Source organism: Drosophila eugracilis, unplaced genomic scaffold, assembly GCF_018153835.1.
Source record: "Drosophila eugracilis isolate 14026-0451.02 unplaced genomic scaffold, ASM1815383v1 contig_90, whole genome shotgun sequence".
Classification (NCBI taxonomy): domain Eukaryota; kingdom Metazoa; phylum Arthropoda; class Insecta; order Diptera; family Drosophilidae; genus Drosophila; species Drosophila eugracilis.
The window spans coordinates 8,740,061-8,760,785 of record NW_024573812.1 but is presented as its reverse complement, the minus strand read 5'-3'; the positions used below and the strand labels follow the sequence as shown (position 1 = coordinate 8,760,785).

General features: G+C 40.7%; 1 protein-coding gene across 1 annotated transcript in view; it reads left to right on the top strand.

Annotated features, from left to right (window-relative positions):
- Positions 1-4,196: 4,196 nt before the first annotated feature.
- LOC108113076 (Krueppel-like factor 12) overlaps positions 4,197-20,725 on the top strand; it is a 37,502-nt gene continuing 20,973 nt past the window's right edge. The window contains exons 1-3 of the mRNA XM_017223519.2: positions 4,197-5,006; positions 5,241-5,276; positions 8,800-8,857. Of these exons, the coding sequence (XP_017079008.1) occupies positions 4,995-5,006; positions 5,241-5,276; positions 8,800-8,857 (106 nt within the window). The 5' untranslated portion in view covers positions 4,197-4,994. The remainder of the gene's footprint in view (positions 5,007-5,240; positions 5,277-8,799; positions 8,858-20,725) is intronic.

The following is a 20,725-nucleotide window of genomic DNA, read 5'->3' as shown; positions in this document are numbered from 1 at the left end:
ACCTTCAAATAGTTTTACGCTACATTTACTTTCATTTTATGGTTTTAATTTAAATATAAATACCTAAAAATACATATCTTATTTATAAAAATAAATAAAAAAGCGTATATTTTATCTGAGTTTGTGAACTATTAACTATTATTAGAACCATTAAATAAATGGCAAAAAATAAGAAATTGTACAAACAAAAGTTTTAACCAACTCGTGAACTACCTAACCAATTTTTGGAGTTAAAGGTGTTGGGCTTGTTAAATTGTGGCCTATGTATTTAGAGGTAAGTAGTAGCAAAGTCAGATTAAAGTTTCTTTATAACAATTTAGTTCATTTTAGGATTTTTTCAATCAGTTTTGATAAAAATCTTATAAATGTTTTTGATTTAAAAAGAACAAAACGTTTTTAAGAATCTTTAAAACGAAATGTTGTATATTAGCATAACATCTTAAGCTTTAAGTTTCAACTTTTGTTTATTATCCCTTTATTTATTCTTATATTATATTTTATTATACTTTTAACAAAACTTAAGTTTAACCATAAAAAAAAGTCAAAATAAAATACATCCATATAAAATTTCAGGATCGAAACCCATTTTATTTGACTTTATCTGATTGAAAATTTTCCCAATCACCTTTTCTAGTTGGGGAAATTTTTGGTTTCGGATATAAGGGAGTTTCCCAGGAAACAAGGCAAATGTTTAGACGCTTGCCCATCAAAATCATTCCGCTATTATATAATCATCAGTTGCCAACCATCGTAAAGCGCTTTAATCCACAACCCTAACCAAGGGGAACTCCACGAAAAGGTTTCATTATGCCTAATTAGTGAATTCCCACACACACGTACCGAGAAAATCGCAGCCGAATGCCGCTCGGAGCTCCGAAAATCCAGAAAAATACGAGCGAAAAGTCAAATTTCCGGATATAATTATCTGCCTGCCTGCCGTGGCCACCAAAAATACCCGATTAATGCCGAGCGCGAACTTCCGCTGGAAAAAACCGCGATCGGAGATTGCCGGCTTAGGTAATAGCAAAACCCCAGGACACGACACATAGTCCCCTTAGAAAAACCACCAACAGGGTTTTGCCCTGTACTCAAACTACCTGGGACTTAGGAAGCTTTAAAATTATGTCTAATAATTATTTATTTTATGATATTAAATGTTTATCAAAAAATGAAATTTCGGTTGGTGTTAACGGCATATAAAAATGTCTAATTCAACATATATAGTAAAATGAAGGATATAAAAATATCGAGGAGATTGACAAGATGTGAGACATTCTCATCTCGTTATTAACTTAAAATGATTTTAGTTAGTAGATTTGGAAATTTTTAAAGAAAAAGATGTTGACAAACATTTTTAAAATAATAAAAATATTTATATTTCATTCTTATTGGATAAAAACGAAGATAAATGTACCATAAACTCTGGAATGTTGGGAGACGCCTAAAAATAACCAAAAACATAGCCATCTTTTTGGATGCAATGTAAAAAGACAGCTTGTGATAATTAAATTTTAGGAGCTCCCTAGAGTATGCACCAAAAAATGTTTATATGTGGTGGGGAAATAAAACGTTGGGATTTAACTTAAAAGATTTATCACATGATATTAAGTTGTTTAAAGCATATCAGGAAAATAAAATAGAAAAACAATGCACAATTCACTTTAAAATTCATGTTGTTTTAGTACAGGATTTTGTGAAATCCCGCTGGTAGATGGCGCCCCAGGCTAATGTAAGAAAGATGTAGATGCAACCATTAAAAATGATCTTAATGTTCAAATTGGACACGCTGCAGTCACGTAGTTTATTGATTTCAATTCCGTTTACGAGCCCAAATCAAACGAAATAAAAAACCAAACCAAATGAGAGAGAAGCTGGAAAAGGTATTTTGCGTATTACTTTTTTTTAGCGATGCTGCTTCTGTTTTTCATCTCTTGTCGTTTTTTTGTTTTTAGTTTTTTTCTTTCATGGCTTTGCGTGGTGCGATTGCCAAACGATTTCCAAGCAGGCCAACTTTCCATTTTGACAATGCTCTAATCCTGCCATCGCAAAAACCATGTGTGTGGCAGTGTGCAGAGCGTGAGAAGAAACTTTTGGTGCACGTAAATCTCGCTCGACAATCAATTAAAATTAAAATATTTTTTGTCTGCCGAGAGCGCAAGCGTTGTCTACATATTCGAATTGACTTTTGATGATGTATCACGATTTATTGTTACCAAAAATGGTCGTCAAAGCGCGTGGAAAAGTGGATCAGGTAGTCTGGCGACGTCTAACGGTTTGTTTAGTGGGCTAAAACGGGGCGGTGAGCGGTCGGCAGGCAAACTCCCACAGCTTTTTGAGCTTACAGTGGTAATCCTGAATGTTGAATATTTTGTATAATTTTAAAATGTTTCGACATAAAGTGGGATTTGAAATGATTTTACAAACTTATTAATAATTATTCGAATTTGTTTTTTAATAAAATAAAAAGCTTTTAAAGATTTAATATCTTTCCTCTTAAAATAAGTCAAAAATTACGTTGCTAAACACTGATCATTAAATGTTAATATTATCTCCATGTCTGTGACTTAAAGGCAGCACTTTCAACGATCTAAGCTCCAATCATGGCGAACTACGATTAAGAAATTTTATAGTGCTATTAACTTTTACTCTTTATTGTCAATTACATGGCAAAGAAGTTGCGGAAGGAGATAAATATGTGCTGTCATTATTAATTATCGAAAGATCAAAAATTAATAATTTAAAACATAATTTAAATTAAAAAATAGTGAATAACAAGCTAAAGCAAAGTCATGACTGCATAAAAAAACTTTTTACATCTAAAGATTTCTTTAATTGCTCTTTATTTTGGATGAGTGTTTGGAAGATACAAATTATTTTAACCAAAAACTAAGATTAAGAACTTGACGTAAAAGCATTAGCCCTCAGTTTTTCCACCATGTCGGTAAATCGTGGTTAGCTTTTTACTATCTTTGATTAGCGAATGTGAACTATATTTAGCGAATAAGGACTGTGGCTTAGCTAAAGAAAATCGTGAGCGATGCAGCTTCCGAGATTAGACATAAAGCCGCTTGATGGAAACCGCGGCTGCTGTCAGCGAGTGCTCCAAAAAGTATCTTGTGCCTGTGTTAATTGCACCCACTCACCTCGCTTACATGACCCACCTGCCCCACCTGCACCACCCTGGGCCGTCAGCCAATGAAATCGCTGGCGCCAAACACCTACACTTTGAGCTTGTCAAGCGGCTGTCTGCGTGTGTGCTTGTGTGTGTGTAGCATGTTAATTAACAGCCAGCGAACACACACACACACACACCTACACAAGTGGCAAAAAAGCACTCGCACACAGGCGTACTAGGGTGGGGGCTTTCACACATACAGGCGAACGAATGTTGGCCACCCAATAATATAAGCGCCAACTTGTCATTTTAGCCTAGCTCCACCTTAACTAAACAAACAAACAAAGTGGTGCACACAGACAGCCACACACGACTGTCAAATGCGTGTGCGAGGTGTGGTGAATAGCGGTGGCCGCCAAAGCTCACCACGCTTTGGGGGAGCCAAAGTTGGCGGTTGAAATTCGAAGAGCTCAGAGCAAGTTTGCTCCGCGACGCGTTCAAACGTGCTACGGCGGGAAACGCTTCCCCTTTTACTTTTTTAACTTTTTGAATTTCCAATTTGAAATCAGTTTTTAAGCGTAAGAAATAAAAACAAGAATGATAATATAAAAAATTAAAAAATATATAATAAAAAAAACAAATGCTAACTGACACTTAGCTGCACTTGATTTCGTTTCGTTCCGTTGCGCTTCTTTCAACCGGCGTTTTTACTGCGCATGCGTGCGTGCGTGCAGTGCGTGCTGCATGTCGGTGTGTGTGTGCTGGTGCGACGCTTTAAATGGCGTTTTAAGTGAAATTAAAATGACGGATGTGCTGTAATTTGCACACTCACGCTCGCTCAATAAATACAACAACAACAACAGCAACAAAGAATACAAAATAAAACCAAGAATCAAGAGGAATAAATAATAACAACACACGCTGTTTGGTGGGGCGTTGTATTTGTAGCATGTGCCTTAGTTGATCGAATTAAGTGCGAGTTTTATAGCGCCCGCGGGACCGGGAACTGCAATTGACTGCCGGCCGACTGGGCAACCGGAAATGCAAGCCCCAGCAACAACAACAACAACAATAACAACAACAACAACAAAGAAACAAACAGATAACAACAACAAGTGTAACACCCCCGCCCAGGAAACAACGGCAATAAGTGCTAATAAGTGAGCCGCAGACTATAACTAAAACCGGATGCAGGGCCACTAGTAATTGCCAATTTTCGTTATCTGTCTCTGTCACTATTTTGTTCTCATCTCTCTCTCTCTCTCTTTCTCTCGGTCAATTGGAAAAATCTGTTGGTTTTTGGTTTTGTGTTTTTTTTTTTAGTCATGCTTAGGCGACTCATAATATATTTGCCTAAGTAACTTCGTCACGCACTGCGCACGCTGCTGCATTCGTTCCCCTCAAAACAAAAATGCGGCTTTTGCTTCTGCTACGGTGGCCCTCCTCCCAGAAAAGGGTCGCCCCCCGCCGCCGACAAAACGCAAGTTGAAGGCACACACAAACAACCAAGAAAAAGTAAAAAAATAAATAATACAAAGAAGCAGAGGAACGTACACAAAAAAAAGGGGCAACGAAGTACAAGGTGCGTTGCACTCGTTTTGTCATTGATTCCGCGGATGCGAAATAGCATGCGGCAGTTGCAACAAGAAAACGGCAACAGCTGCTGCGACAAAAGCCAGGCCAAAAGCAAAAGCCAAAACCAAAACAGCGATTATTTCAAGCATCCGCCTCCACTTTCCCAACCCCCCTTCGCAAAAGGCAAAAACAAAAAAGAAAACAACAACAACAACATCAACAAGAAACCCTTGCTGCCTGTCTTTTGTAACGTGGCCAGAACGTTGCCGGGCAATTATTATTTTGTAAGACGTTTTACAATTTAATGGTTTTCATGGTAAGTACAACGCCAACGCCAACGCCATATGCCATATGCCATGTGCTCCCCTTTCGCGGCCACCTCTTCTGACCCTGTCAGCTGAAAGTTTGTTTTGGTGACTCGAGGGTTAAGGGTTCACGGGGCTCACAGACAGGGGTCACAAGAGGGGGTTAGCTGCCACCAACCTGTTGCATTTCGACGGCTCGGAGGGGAGAAACGCTCTTAATTCCCTGTTTCTGCTTCTCTTTGCAGAATGGACTTGGATCCGACCCTCTGTCAGCAAAGGAGGTGAGTTCACAGATTAACCGAGATCCTAGTGATAAGAACTAAGGGAACAAGAGTCAGAAGTCAGTTAGTCCTAAAGGCAATGTTTTATCGGGTTCATCATTCAAGCTGTTTAAAACTGAAAGCCATGTGTACTTTACAGCTTGCACTTATAGAAGGTCTTAAAAAACAAAGTAAAGGTTCAGATTTGATATATATTTTCGATTTTCGTTTAAATTAAAGTTCACACCAATTTGAAAATAGATATGAGGGTTCATAAAAAATCTTAAGATATAAACAAAGACCATTTCTTATAATATATTTCAAGCTTAACATAGATTCTGAATATTATTTATTTATTTTACAAACTTTCAAATATGTTGAAAAACTAAGACTAATGGCAGATTACAAAGCCTGACTGCTGAGGCATTCGATTATAGTTTCTAACTATAACAGTGAATAACAATACAACAATACAATAACATTGTAGAAATCTTTATTATATCATATTTAGAATACTTTATTTATTTTATTGAATATGAAAAGGACAATTGCCTTAAAAAGCTTTAAACTAAAAACATTGATGAACTTAACTCTTATGTTTAATAATCTTTGGAAAGGAATTAACTCGAATCTTTTATATTGAAATAAAATAGATTTCTCACCAATTTAAAGAACTACAACAACGATATATGTTGCCTTAAGATATAGATTATTATCAGTGTTTGCAAGTTATAAAAGTAAATATATATATGCCACTACTCTACTTGGTTTCTAAAGATTTTTAGAATTTATATTAAATTATTTTTAGTGACCCACAAACTAGAAATTAGATTTACTAACAACGCCTTAACTTTATCAACCTTTTCCTTACTCTTTGTTATAAGTTTTCTCAAGAAGCCTTGAAACTCAACCAAAAGAGAGTCTTAAAGAAATACAATTTAATTGCAACTGCAGCCAACCTTTTCCAAAGCCATCTTCCTGACCCTTAAGTAATTGTTATTGGCCGTAATTTGTCTACCATAACAGTTAAGTACAACTCATTAGGGCCTATAAGTTTAATGAGCAACGATGCCACCAAAAAACAAAAACGTCTTTCAATTAAGCAAGGAGACCGAGCAGAGTGAAATATTTTCATGTTAGCGATACACTTCGGGCCATTGTAAATGACAATTGCAAAGGAATTCCCAGTGGGCCAATTCGTTTGGATGCCCCATAAAACCCATCCCCAAGCCAACCCATCAGTCTGGCTCAAAGGCAAAAGCCGTCAGCCAGCACAGCAGCAGCAGCAACAGCAGAAAACCACATACCAAGCGTAAGACAATCCATAAAATTGAGTTCCATTGGCCAACTCGGTGGGGGGAGGGGTAGAAATCGGAGCCAACTAATGTCCCGGCCATCATTCTATCAATTGCGGCGCCTATGAGAAATTTCAGCACGTCCCAACACAAATTAGCAGATCGGAGGCTGCAGCGCCCCGTAACAATATCATAAAGACCTGAGCAGGGGGTAGGGAGGGGGCGAATCTCTATATAACAATAAATCAGCGTGGGCAATTAGAGGCAAAAGTAAATGGGGGCTAAGAAATATAAATATAAATACCTTTGGACAGGGGCCAACATCAGTCGCATATCAATTGCAATCTCCAGCGTCGATCGCCGTTTCTCTGCCATCTCGATTTCGATCTGGATCTGGATCTCGATTTCGATCCAGATCCAGATTTCGATCTCTGCTGCTGGCCAATGAAGTTGTTGTCAATGTTGTGGGCCATAAAGCGGACAAAAAAGTCAAACAAACAAAAAAAAAAGGAGAAAAAATGTTAGAGAGACGTCGCAATATTGGCCCCGCGGCTGCCATTCGACACAATCGAAGACAAACTATCTAATCTAATGCTGGCAATGAGCATTTGTTTGTATAAATAACTGCATGGCAGTAAGCGGCGACAGCGGTAAACAACTGCTCAAATCGCGTGGCCAAGTTCTGGGTTCTCTCCCCTCTAACCCCTCGCAGACCCCACCTCCTTCTCCTCCTCCTCTTCTTCGATCGCCCACTCGCCACTGACATTTTTTCATAATTTGCGCTACAAGCCTGACAATTGTCGTTGTTGCCCACTGGGCACACACTCTGCATCCATGGATCTTGGCTTGGTTGTTGGTTGGTTGCTTGGTTGCTTGCTAGTTGGTGTTGCTCGTGTTGTTCGCAGCCATGTTGTTGGCATCGGGCTGGATGGCTACCCTGCAGTGGATTAGTGTTAGCTGGGTCAGCCACGTTGAGTGGTCAAAAGGATAACTTAAGAAATGACAGCCTTGGAATAAATTAGTTTAGTTTGATAGATAAATTAATAATTGATAGGGATTAAAAGATTAAGGAAAGCTGTTATTAAGAAGCTGGAGATTTATAGAAGGCATGTCAAATAAGACTCTTTGACATACAGTAGATAGGATTAAAGGTTTAGCCTTACATAAGATTGAAATCAGCAAGGTTTCCTTTCTATCTAAACATTTAAATATTCATTTCTGTAGATCTGCCTGTAAAACCATCAATTAATCACTTCACAAATCACTTCTTTTTGTTAAACTTAAGATGTGTCAATATCAATTTACCTCTTTTAAGATTAAAAAGTATTCTTCCCATGCCCTTAGCCCCCAATAAATTTTTATTAAAGCCCTAGGCTGACTCTTTAAGAACTTTAAAGCGTTATAAACATTATTTAAAACAGTATTACTAGTTACTTTAGAGCTTAAAATGCTGAGCTGTCATTAAAAGAGAATTAAGCTTCGTAAATTACACGATCGCTTGGCTTCTAAGCTCTTGAGTGGTTTGCCATTATAGAGTGGTAACTCTTGGTCCGCAACACCCTTAAAATGTATTGTAAGCCTCGTTTAAATAATTCTGCAAAGTGTTGGACCCCTCTCGAGCACCCCCCCTCCCCCTCTGCTGAAATGCATATGCAGTGCCAAATTAAAATTTATCCATTTTATGGCGCTGCGGGCAGCTCATAACTGTTTCTTTGTTATTTTTGCGGCGGTTTTTTATATGATTTTTTTTATTTTCCTTTTTTTTTTGGTTGGTTTTTATTGCTGCTAGTTTATTGGCCAAAGATTTCGTAAGCGCAAGAAATGCGCAACAATTGCGGTTTTTCGGTTACTTCCCACTTGCCACCTATCCGACCCGATCTCCCAGCTCCCATCTCCCATGTTCCATATGGACTAAGAAAGATATCGACGGAAGTCATTTGCGGTTGTTCCAGGTAGATGAATTCAATAAGCAAACAGCTCCCGAACACGCATGCTATTTTCCTTTGAAAGCCCCCCATGGTCTAGGTTCTATCCCGCAGTTTGGCACCGCATCTAAGCCAGCCAGTCAACCATCCAACACTTTCGCCCATCAACAACATTTTGTCAAACTTGATTAGCCCCAGCATTGGGCTTATGACTCTATTGTTCAGCTGCATATATAATAAGCTATATAGTATAGTATAGTATCTCCCCCGATGAACAATATTGATGACGATGCTGATAATCTTTAATTTCTTTCCGATCCACAGGCAGAGGGCCCTCCGGTTCAGGTTGAACCAGTTGATCTGAGCTTACGTTCGCCGCGCGGTAAGTTGCTAATTATACGCTATCTTAGTTGACTCAACCTGAACTCAGGCGAGTATCTAACTGACTGGGCCGAAAACAATTAATCAATGAAATGGCCGCCACAAGTTGATCACTTGAGAAAAAGCAGGTCACAGCTAGCTGGAAAATAACGAACGTCTAGAAGAAAAAAATGGGGTACGAAACCAATTTGCATTTCTTCTCTAATGAAGTTCGACTGTTTTTGGGCATAAAGTGCTTGGGAGATGTTTTTTGGGAATGCCTATAGTGGGTGGAGTGAAAGGTACAAATGGGGAGCTTACAAAACCGAGTTTATTTTCGAATATTTTGATTACTTTTCTGCAAAGAAGTGGTCTAGAATAGTGGTGTTTCCTAGACTGTTAAAGTTTATGCTTAAGTTTATTAAGTTAGTTAGACAGTTAACTGAGAGGATAAGCTTAATCTTCAAGCCTTTTATGATTAATTTGAGGGTATTGGCTTAGCAGCTTATCACACAAACTATCAATAAATCTGAAAATTAATAATAATAAAGCCTCTAAAACTAAGAAGCCCCTCAAAAATTATTCAACATTCCTAATCAATACGAAATACCTCAATCCCAATCTTTGATATTCAATCAGATCATAAAAGAGATATTCTCGATCGGCAACAAATGATGAACAAACAATCTGGCCGATAAGTAAAAGCGCAGCTCGTCCATAACAATAGGAAGATCTATGTTAGAGATATCTATCAGCATTTATATCAACCTATGATCACACTCCCCCCATTAAATTCCTCAGATCTCCTACGGCTTTCCCCACCGCTCATCTTATCCCCCGGGGATCAGGCCGCAGCCGAGATTATCCGGCAATCTCGCAGACAAGTCCAAACAAAAGAGGAGACAAAATGTTAGTCATTGCCTAATGCTCATCAGGCAGGGCCATTCATACGTGGAAGACCTGATGAGTATCGCCGTGTGATCCCCATCAGTGGATCGATCGGCTGTGGGCCCATTAAGTTCATGCTGATTCCGCTGCGAGTATCGCTCTATATCCGACGCCCAGGAACCTGACCGACCCGAAAACAAGTGGCTTGGGGATTCGGTGGGGGCTTCTTCGTGTTGGTTTACCCACTTGACCGATCGAGCGATCGACCGACCGACCAACCACCAACTGTTTGACCATTTGACCTTTGCCAGCCTTTCTCTTTGCTTCGATGTGTGTGTGAAGTTAACAGCAACGCCCCGAAAAACCGAAAAAGCCACAAAAAGTTGACTAGATAAATAGATGGTTAGTTATCTATCCGTAGGTTAGCTCCTCAGCCGTAGGGTGCCCAGCGGTACACCTAATTTAATTAAGAAGCCAGAGAGCTTACCTTAAATGGCTATACAGTAAGATTAACAGCTAAAAACCTGTGCGCTGTTCATTAAAGATATCCAAACTGGAGAGATCCAGAGCTAGAGCTAGAGCTTAGAGGCTAAAGTTAGTGCTAGAGCCAGAGCTAGAGCCATAGTAAAAAAGTCAAAAAGTTGTTGTCTCGCCGCGCATATTAATCAATTAGGCATGATATTAGTGAGGGCATCATTAATTTTGTCAATGCGCTCACCTGGCCACAAAAGCTATTTGAGAAGCGCATAGAGAGGCGGCGACGGCAATCTCTCATGCTAATGGTTTATGGCGTGCTACCATACACCGTCCACGGATCCATCGATCCACAGATCCGTGGCGAATGTGTTAAATAGCGTTAAAATTTGTAAAACAAACGGCACATAATGGTCCGGGTTAATTTCCAACCTTAACGGTCAAGCCAAACTCATGCCACCCGAGAGCTGAGAGATTTTTCGGCACACATAAATTATGGGTTTTAAATAATTATGCAATTAGCCAGCAGAGCGATAGATAGCCTCAAATTGCCAATGAATGGAGGGCAAAAGCCGAAAGGCCCCAGAACCGCGGAGACAGTGCCAAATTCCCACCAACTCTAATTGCAGTACCCGGGCGAGGTGAGAGCTGGTGGCGAGCTGGGAAGCTGGAGTTGCTGGATCTGCTAAAGCTGCTAGAGCCATGGCAACTGCAACTACAACTTGATTTATTTAAGCTACCCAAACAGCCCATAAATAAAGCTGTTGAACTAGCCACCATTCCAGGAGCGGAGCGAAGGGTGAGCCGGCAGAAGGGTGGAGCCCCAAGATCGGGGCAGGAGAGTCTCCAAGCTGAGCCTGGGACATCCACAGTGCCTTACCCAAAAAAAAACTTAAAAAAAACACAACATCGAACAATCCCACACCACCACTGCTTCATCACCACCGCACCACCAAAAACCAGCAAACGATCGGCCTCTCGCCACTCAGGGGCATAGGCTTTCCAGGTTAAGTAGATGCGGCGACACGCGGGTCGATCCAGCGAGCGAACGACCTTAAGACGGAGATCCCAACCCGAATCGGTTGGTGCACACGGAGGCAGGGCGGAGGGGGATTCAACCAGGCGACGATGTTGGAGCATCCACGGCATCTATCGAATGATATGCAACATTTAGTGAAGTGCCCGAGTACCAAGCATGGGCTGGGGCATATTGATGGCAAGGTGAAAATGTGACAGGCAGGTGGGCGCAGGTTGAGGAATTGGTTAAAGGGAAATGGGAATCTCATGATCATGGCAGTTATTGGATCTTCCAAACAGATTGTTTCATTTAGTAACTATTTAGTAATCTTACTTAAGTGGTGGCTCGTATCTCTAAATCAAGCCAAAGACTTCCGAATAATATTAACATAATTCATTTCATTAGCTGGGGCTGCAAACCTTTCGTGACTTTGCCAGATATGTATTGATGTATGATATTAGGTTGTTTTTTATTTATTGCTATTAAGAATATCAGTTTAAAACATAATCAGTCAAGGTGTTCTTTTTAACCATCTCTTTCCATCTAAGATCCATCTTTGGATATCTAAAATATCAGAACTCACGTTCCTTGATCTACCAGCCTTATTTTCTAAAGTTCTAAAGTTTCTTGAATTCTAACTTTTAATCGACTTATCATTAGTTAAACACCATAATTACTTTAGAGAGAAACCTATGGTCTAATCTTCCTTCAATCCACGTTGTGTTACTGTTGCTGCACTTCATCGACTCGGGTATCTGGCTGGGCTGCTGATTTGGCAAATACATCTGCTGCTCCCTCAGCGATAGATAGTCAACTGAAGCCAGATCTCATAATCGCTGGCGGCTCCCAGCGACCTGGAGAGTGTAGACTCCACCATCGGGCCTCGCCCAGATCCACTAGATTCCCCCAATCCCAATCTCAGTTCCAGTCCCAGACCCAGATCCCCGATGCCAGGCCCGCACAATGCGATTCCGAAAAAACAGAGGGGAGGAAGATGGAGGTACTCGCATCCAGCGGAGGGGCGTGTGGACGGACCGTGGTGATTGTTTTTTAATTATGCTTCAGCTGACACCCGGGCGGGTTGACCATTGAAGATGGCCAGAGATGGTCTGGGGATAGCGGCCAGAAACTGAACTGAAAACTGGGTGGAGACGACGGACGACGAGCCGTGTCTCTGGGCCTGGTTAACATGGCGCGTATGTAGCGCATCGAGTTGACTTGACTTGACTTGACTGAGTGACTGTGACTGGCTTTTGAGGTTATGTGAAAGGTCAAGTTCGTGATCGCATTCAAACATTTTTGCCAACCACTCATCTCGCTGCGCAGATCGGGCCCAGAGACCAGCGACTATAGACCAAGCCATGGGCCAAGAGTCTGAGGAGCTGTTGGAACTGAGACCCAGACCCGGGAGTAGAGTGCAAGGAACACGAGTGTGAGTCGCCGCCGCCGAAAAAAAAAAGACAGCAAAAAAAAAAGCAGAAGAGAGAGAGAAGGAATACCCGACCCAAGCGACGTCGCATCGTAGAAAAATTGAAGATGAGCGTGCCACCACCACGCCACGATTCTGCCATTCCCGTCTCTGTCTCTGTTTCTTTGGACCCCATCAGCATCCCATGCCATCCCAATACCATCCCATCCCCTTCACCCATCCATATACCCGTCTAAGTCTTAGTCCCAGCCCCAGCCCTATCCCCCATCGCAATCCCCATCTGGCGGAGATCCCACCGCCATAGCCCGCCGCCCTCGCCGGAACCGAATTGAGTGAATGTAAACTGTGGTTTACTTGTTTCCAGCGTTGTCATAGTAATTTTTCTGCACTATAACAACGGCCAGCGTCGCCTCCAACAACATCGAAATATGCACTGAGAGAAAAATCTTAAAAAAGTATCTTTTTTCCCGAGGATATGTTTAGCTTTCAGTTCAGATTTGCAATTAACTCAAAGCAGGAATACCCAAAAAGTGATATTTCTGTCACAAAGTTTAATATAAAGTTTATGAACATTTAGTAGAGTTTATCTTTTTATACTTATACCAAGGATAATCATAAAACAACGATCTTAAAATATTAAATATTATCTAAGAACCTAAAAGTTCTATCTATTTTTCTCTGTGCACAAACTTTGGGGTGCTCTCGGATGTTCGGTGGCAGCACTCACCCGAAAACATTGAAACAAGCGGAGAAAAATGGAGATGCTGATGACACTGGAGACACGTTGTCTCTGGCAATCGTGCAACTGACACACCACCACCACCACCGACGGCACCACCAGCACAGCAACAAAATGCTAGACAGCATATGCCACACGAAGTTTTGAAAAGATTACACTGGACAACAGGCAATGCGGATGGATGGGGTGCGGCCATCTGGAATTTCTGGGAGGGGAAGATGATTTGGCAATTGGTAATTGAAAGTTTATGCAAACAGCAATTGCAATTTCAATGCTTTTTGGGTGGAGACACGGCACTTGGGGGGAAGCTTTAGTGGCTGGAGAATGGCTTTATGTTGGAGATTTTTTGAAATAGAAAACTTGGTAGAAAAGGTTTGAGTTTCAGACTTAACAAAACTCCCAGAAAAGTTTAAAAACTAAAGCTTTTTGGCACAAAACAATTAAGAACCCTTTGAGCTCAAAGAGCTCTTTAAAGAACTCGTGAAAAGTATTTTAAAAAGCACTCCAACCCATCCCAAGCCAGCATTTAAGGTCTCACAGAGGGCACCTGCTCTGGAGAGGGGAACACCCCCAACTCTCCGAAACCCCGGGGCTAATCAAAAGCCACTCAAGAAGTCCCTCTTTAGCCCCGTTAAGCCCGGTGCCCTGCATCTGGGCGAGCATAAATCAATGTGCCAACCGAAGGTGGAAACCAAACCTGTTGCACAGTGTTCTCCATCCGAGTGCGCATCTTCTCAGACACAGTCAAAAAATGAAAAAAAAAGAGAGGGAGAAAAAAACAGAGGATCATGCGAAGAGATCCGACCGAAAAATATACAACGAAACAAGGAGGCAACAACCACGCAGTCGCAGTTGCAGGCAACATAACATCCACACCATGCCACACCACACCACACCAAAAAGTAGATCCACGCTTTCGTGAGCAAACAATTCGAAAGCTGACAACGACTTGCAGGAGATCTCTCGGCGACGATCGATTCGTGTTAGTCATCGTCATCGTCGTAGTCGTCGTCATCGTCGGCCCACACGAATCATAATGAGGCTGGCTGCTCCTCAAAACTGTGCCATTTATCGGATCGATAAGGCCGAAACGATTGCATCTAAGGATCTCGACCGGAGCTCGATCCGGAGTTTCCCAAGATCTTTTCGTGTAGCTCATTAGCCTGGCAAGCTAATTTCGCAAGCGCTAGACAATGCCCCCTAGGAAAACCAAAAAAAAAAACCGAAGCGGAGGCGAGCTGGCTGCATATTTATTGGTCATAAGTGCGGCAAGCTCACAAAAAAAACAAATAAACAAATAAACAAAACAAACAAACAGTAAAAATTCAGCAGGCAAAAAATATTTGAAAATTTGTCTCCGACTCGAGTTGCATAGCAATCGCATATTAGCAATTTGCATTGTCTACTGGAGCACACTTGGTCGAGTCGAAAGACTCGCAAATGCCGCACTGGTTTACTTAACTTAGCTCTGCCTTTCCAATAGGTGTATAGTGTATTCAGCATCCCCCCTCCTTATATGCAACCCCCTTCTCAACCTACTTGTATTTCTGTTTGGAGCTGTGAAAAAGAATTCTCGGAGCAGCGTCTACAAATCGTGCAACGGCAGCAGCAGCGGCAGCTCGCTCTTCGTGTTTGCCAAACAAAAAAATTTGACTCATGACTTCGGGAGCAACAAAAACAACAAAACCAACAACAATAATAAAAAATAAACAACAAATACAAAACCACCCACCCAATCTACCTACCATTCACATCCTTTTTTGGCCTGGTCCTGGCCTGTGCTACACTTTTGGTTTTGCTCAAATTAGTCCGTGCATGCGGCGGGGAATGTTTCTACAAATTAACGCCAATTTCGTATCACGTTATTAATAGTTAACCATTAAATTGACCGCCCCCAACTCAGATCATTATCTGTTTTCGGCGGCTAACAAGGCTAACCGGCGGCAGCAGCAACAAAGCCTTTACACCGACCACCACACTGTGATTCCTTTTCGGCCAAAATTGGTCTTGTGGTCCGTTGGCCCGAATGCAGCTGTTGGCTCTTTGGCTCTTTGGCTCTCTGGCCAGCCAACCAACGAACGTCTTGCCTTAATTATCTGCAGAAGCCGAGTTAAAAAAAAGTTTTTTCAAATATCTACATATAGACCAAAAAGCAAGATGCCTACGAATATCAGAAGTTTTTTTCGGTGGAAGGAAGAGGAGGGGGTGGCGGCGTAACAGCTGCGCAGCGGTCGCGTCACCTTTGTTTACCGTATCGAGCGATAAGCTTGTTAACTGTTAACCAAATCTGTAGCGGCCGATGCAATAAACATCGAAGCTGCCTGGACTAAGTTGGCCAACAAATAGACACACACATGGAGAACGCCCACCAACCGGATCAGCCATGGCCATGTGCACCCGGCTAATTCCTCAATGAACCCCAAGCGGCTAATTAAGTCCCAGATTCAGATTAGCGATGCTAAAGGCTCGGGGAGATAGCGATCTCAATGTGAAGGTGGCTAAATCCTGGGAAAGGTACTTTGACTCTTATCGGGAAATTCCTTTAAACGTGGGGGAGTAGGGAAAGTTATTGTATTAAGAAGATAAAATGCATTAAAGAAAGCTTAAGAAAGTGGAGTATGTCAGAGAGGAGTGGTTGAAGTTATTAGGGAGATAATATAATTATTTTTTTATTGGTATTTTTAAGATTATAAGAGATAATACAAACTAATTTAGATGGTTTTTTTTAACTTGCCTTTGTCGAGAGAAGTTTGAACTTCAACTACAATGTTCTGAAGGATATATTACGTAGAATGATCTTCCTTCTAGTTGTACTAATTAAGTTCGCCTAACTATGGTATCATACTATGTTTTGCCAGGTGATGAGCGCACGTATAAGCTAGATTTGTTAAAAAAAATAAGCTAGAATAAGCTTAAATTAAAAAAAATATGCTAAAAAACAAGCTACACCCAAATGTGGGCGACAATAGTCATTGGGGGCTATTTTCATGATTAAGTCCTTAAATTTCCATTGAATAGGCTGCTTCCTGCTCCTGTGTTTTGCAACATTTTGCAGGGAAACTTATTTTCTGAGATTATACAATTGAGCCCATTCTAGCACGTGCTTCTATGTTGCCGCTTGCTGCCTTGTTACAAAGATTTTTGCTGAAATTGTTGACTTACAATATGAGCAATAAGCTTGTATCATCTCCTGGCAGTTTGCGTAACCAAGCCTTGAACTAACTACTTTGGAGCCAAGCATCGCGAAACATTTGTTTATATTGGACTTTCGGCATTTTACCACTCGCTTTATTAAAATTTACAACTTCAAGTGGTTGCTGGCAACACTTTAGCCAAAATATCGAGCTTCGATGGCACTATCGATTAGAAATATATTCACGATCATATGAAACGCACATAACCATCGGCAAAAAAAGAACAAGCTCCGATATTTTCATGCCATAAAGCATATTTTACTTACGAAGCAACACGTTAATGACGTAAATACATTTAAAGCTAGAATATGCTAAATGAACTTTAAAAAAAGCTATATTTCAAGCTATAAGCTAGATTGGGAGTTTCAAGCTATTCCAGTTTAAAATATGCTAGAACTAGCTTTATAATAAGCTAAACTGGCAACACTGATGGTATGCCTCGTAATTAAGTTAAAAAGTCTTGAAGCAAAGAATATTCCAATAATAGTTTTCTAACATTTTAACGTTAATGAACTACCAAAGATGATTTTCTAAACTTGCATTTTCCGAGATGAGCTTTGATCTAGCCAAAAACTTTCTGATTTTTATGGTTACTAATAAAGTTCTTTTAAGTAAGATTGAAGCCTCTTATGACTATCGTCATATAAGATACTATTTTTACTTGAATTATATTTCACATCTTAATTTCTCATTTTTTTAATCATCTTTTCTTATAAATTACCCATTTCCTTCTCATAAAATCTACAAAATCCTTGAAATTACTAAAACATTTATCACTGAAAACATATCCGCTTCTTATCGCCCATTAGGCACTATGATCATTTAATTTAAATAGATTTATAGATTGATCGAGTTTTGTTCTCAAGATACACCTCTGAAGACTTTAATTTAATTCATGCCATCGATTCCGTGTCAAGTGTCCATCGCTAAGTCATGTGTAAACGGCAAAACGACTGCGGCGACCTGGGCTGCAGCGATGCATTAAGATAAACAAATGCGGATCGAAATCGGATAATGTCATGTAGCCATGTCATATGTTAGGCCAGCAAAAAGCTCTAAACTGGAGCACTAAGTCAAGCAAAAACCGAACTGACAAAAGACAAAAACCAGCAAAACGGAGAGCGAAACAAAAACAAAAACAGAAGACAACAAACAAAATAAAAACAAAAACAGAAAAAAACATTCTTATCGATTACACCTGAGACCTCAATCAATAAATTGATTGTTAGCGATCAGTTTAAGGCAGGCAGGCAATGCGGAGCTCCATCGTTCCATCGCATGTGCTCAGCATACAAAAGAGTTTTTCCTCCTCGCCGGTGTGGATATGGATGTGGCTGTGGCTGTGGCTGTGGTTGTTGTGGACTTTGCTGCTGGTCGGCTCTTAAGATAAGCCGCCTGGTGGCTGCCGAACGCTCTCCGGCGGAGGCCCCCGTTCTTCAGATTCAGCCAGGGTCTTAGCCAGATCTTTAGCTAGAGCCTCAGCCTGGGACTGAGACTGAAACTAAGTCTAAGACTTAGACTAAGCCTGGTCCAAGCACTTTGATCGCTGCATTGCGATAGGCCAGAGCAGCGTTTGGACCAAGTCCAAACGGGCCAGGCGGCGTTGTTAGGAAGTCGTCGTTGTCGTTTGCTGGTCTGTTTGTTTGTTTGGTGGCTGCACTGGAAAAAAAGCAAAACAATTAAAATTAAATTAAATCTAATTTTGGTAACAATTTTGAAGTTTTCACTTTCAATCCTTTTAATCTTAGAAATTATGAATGTAAAAACTAAAAAATAGTCACAAAATGAACTCTCAGTGTAGCTCAGTTTTCGTCCATCGTCGCACACTGTTGTTGTTTCATTTCATTGGAGGCATAAAGCAAGATTTGTGTAAATGTCAGGTGGTAATAGTGACACTGTGCGCCACTTGATTGGTTTTACTTTGGCCAAGAGCCCAGGCCACAGGAAGGTAGGCCCCTCGCCCTCTTGCCACTGCAAGCGTCCCAGCTGCCTGCTCAGCCAAACTCTCCTTGTCTCTTTCGCTGCCCCTCTTTCTATCTCCCTCTCGCCGTGTGTGTGCCAATTTTTCGATGTTGGTGCTTTTATGGTCGCAAGGTTGTTACGGTTCTCGCTGGTTGTTAGCATTTCTTTAATTGGCTCATTTTCGCGGCACATGTTCAAAAAATAAACAGAAGTCTAACAAAAATTTATTGCAAGTAAATTAAAAGTTATAGAAAAACGTAGAACTCCGCGACAATCGCATCGCTGCCATCAATTAAACATGTAAATAGATTTCGGCAGACATCAGGTCCCATGTGGCGTATGAGTAATGTCCGTAGGTTTTCGTTTGACAGTTTGTCTCGTTGCTTAAATGAAAAGAATTTGGCTGCCGGATTGGATTGTCAGTTAGAAGAATGGCTTTTAATGGTATTTGAGATACGTGTTTTTGTGGGATCTTTAAAGGAAAAATATTTTAAGCAGTTGCAAAATGGAAAATGTAATAAAAAATGTGATCAAGGCATGAATAAGAAGTTTATCCTGCGAATTCGGTTGGTTTCTCGAACTCGAAATGGTTTCTTTTAAAGTATTTAGTATTGATAGATATCAAATTGTCTCTAAAATGTAGATTACTAATTTAATTTAATTTACTTTATTTTTAGCGGAATATTGGTTAAAATCTTACAGTTTTTCGCTATTCGTTCAAGTTTAATGAAAATTTTCATATTTTAAAGATTGATTTTTGGAACATACCAATACCTTAAGTCTTTCCTGATAAAAATGGTTATATATCCAAGTAATTAGCCGGCTAACTCTTACTAAATTTCGTTGGTCTCTTGACCCAAATTCGTATTCCAGCTGCCTGTTCAAGGCTGGGCTTCTTGTATGCTTTTTCGAACTCTTGCCACAAATCTTTCCTTAACGGCTGCTGCCAAACGTTGATGCTGCAGTGGCCAAATGGGATGAAAATAAAAATAATAAAAGCGATTTCAGAGACGCCCACAGAACGCAGTCCCAGCGGCAACACCCTCACACCCAGCAGCACAACAGCAACATCATAAGATCGAAGCCAACAACAACAACAACAACAACAATAGCAACAACAGCCTTGGCAGTCGGCGTTGTATTTGTAAATTGAAAGCACACGCTGCGTCATCAAAGTCATTAAACTGTCGACTGCTTACGGAAGTTTTGTTGTTGCACTTGGGTGTTGCTTGGGTGTTGCTGTTGCTGTTGCTTTTTGGGTGCGGATCGCTCTTCTGCGTTTTGTAACTGATATGCGACAAAAGAAACAGCAACAACAGCAGGCTGGGGCCTGAGGCATGTGGGAGCATCCAGTAAGGCACTGCAAAAAATTATCACAAAAATCAAATCAAAAAACAATTATTATTTTTTATAGTCAAAAATCTTCGATATTAATGAATTTTTATTAAGAAATTTGTATAGCAGAAACAGAGTTAGTATAAAGTATGGAAGTTGATTTCTCAAAAGTTTTTCCAAGTGTCTTTGTATGTCATTCGAGGTGTAGGTGTAGGTGTAGAATGTGGCAAGCCACTCACTCAGTTGTGGCAGTCGGAAAAAGACTTCATACCTCTCGTTTCCTTACCCTCGATCTGAGCCGGCAATTGGAAGCCAGCTTCAAGTGATTTAGAAAGAAATAATAAGTGGGGAAATCCACGAGCTCTTGATGATCTCAAATGGGCAATACTCTTTCCGAAAAATATTACTTAAAAATAGGTTTAGTAATAAGTCTTATAATGCTGCTATTAGGCTTAAGATAGAAGTTTAGTTTGTAGGAATAATTTGTAATAATGTGTTAATAAGAACGTGGTTTTAGGCTAGCTTTTGAGGATCTTGAGCACTATATATAGAAGCTATAGTAGTTAGCTAAGTTTGTAATCCCCTCTCAGTAGTTCATCATCATCTTAGAGAAGGGTATGAGATTTTAATAAATGCGGCAAATGCTTAGAGCAGCTCCGGGTTTGGTTCGTCTCCGACTTGGCTCTTTTCCCTCCCTTCGATCGGGTGTGTCTCCCAGCGGCGACAATTTCGCAATTCGCCAGTCGAAGGTGTGTTCTGCCCCCTCTTTGCTTAAAACCCCCTTCCGTACTTATATATAAACCCCCCTTTAAACTGCATCGCACTTAGCCAATTCATTCACTCATTGCAGT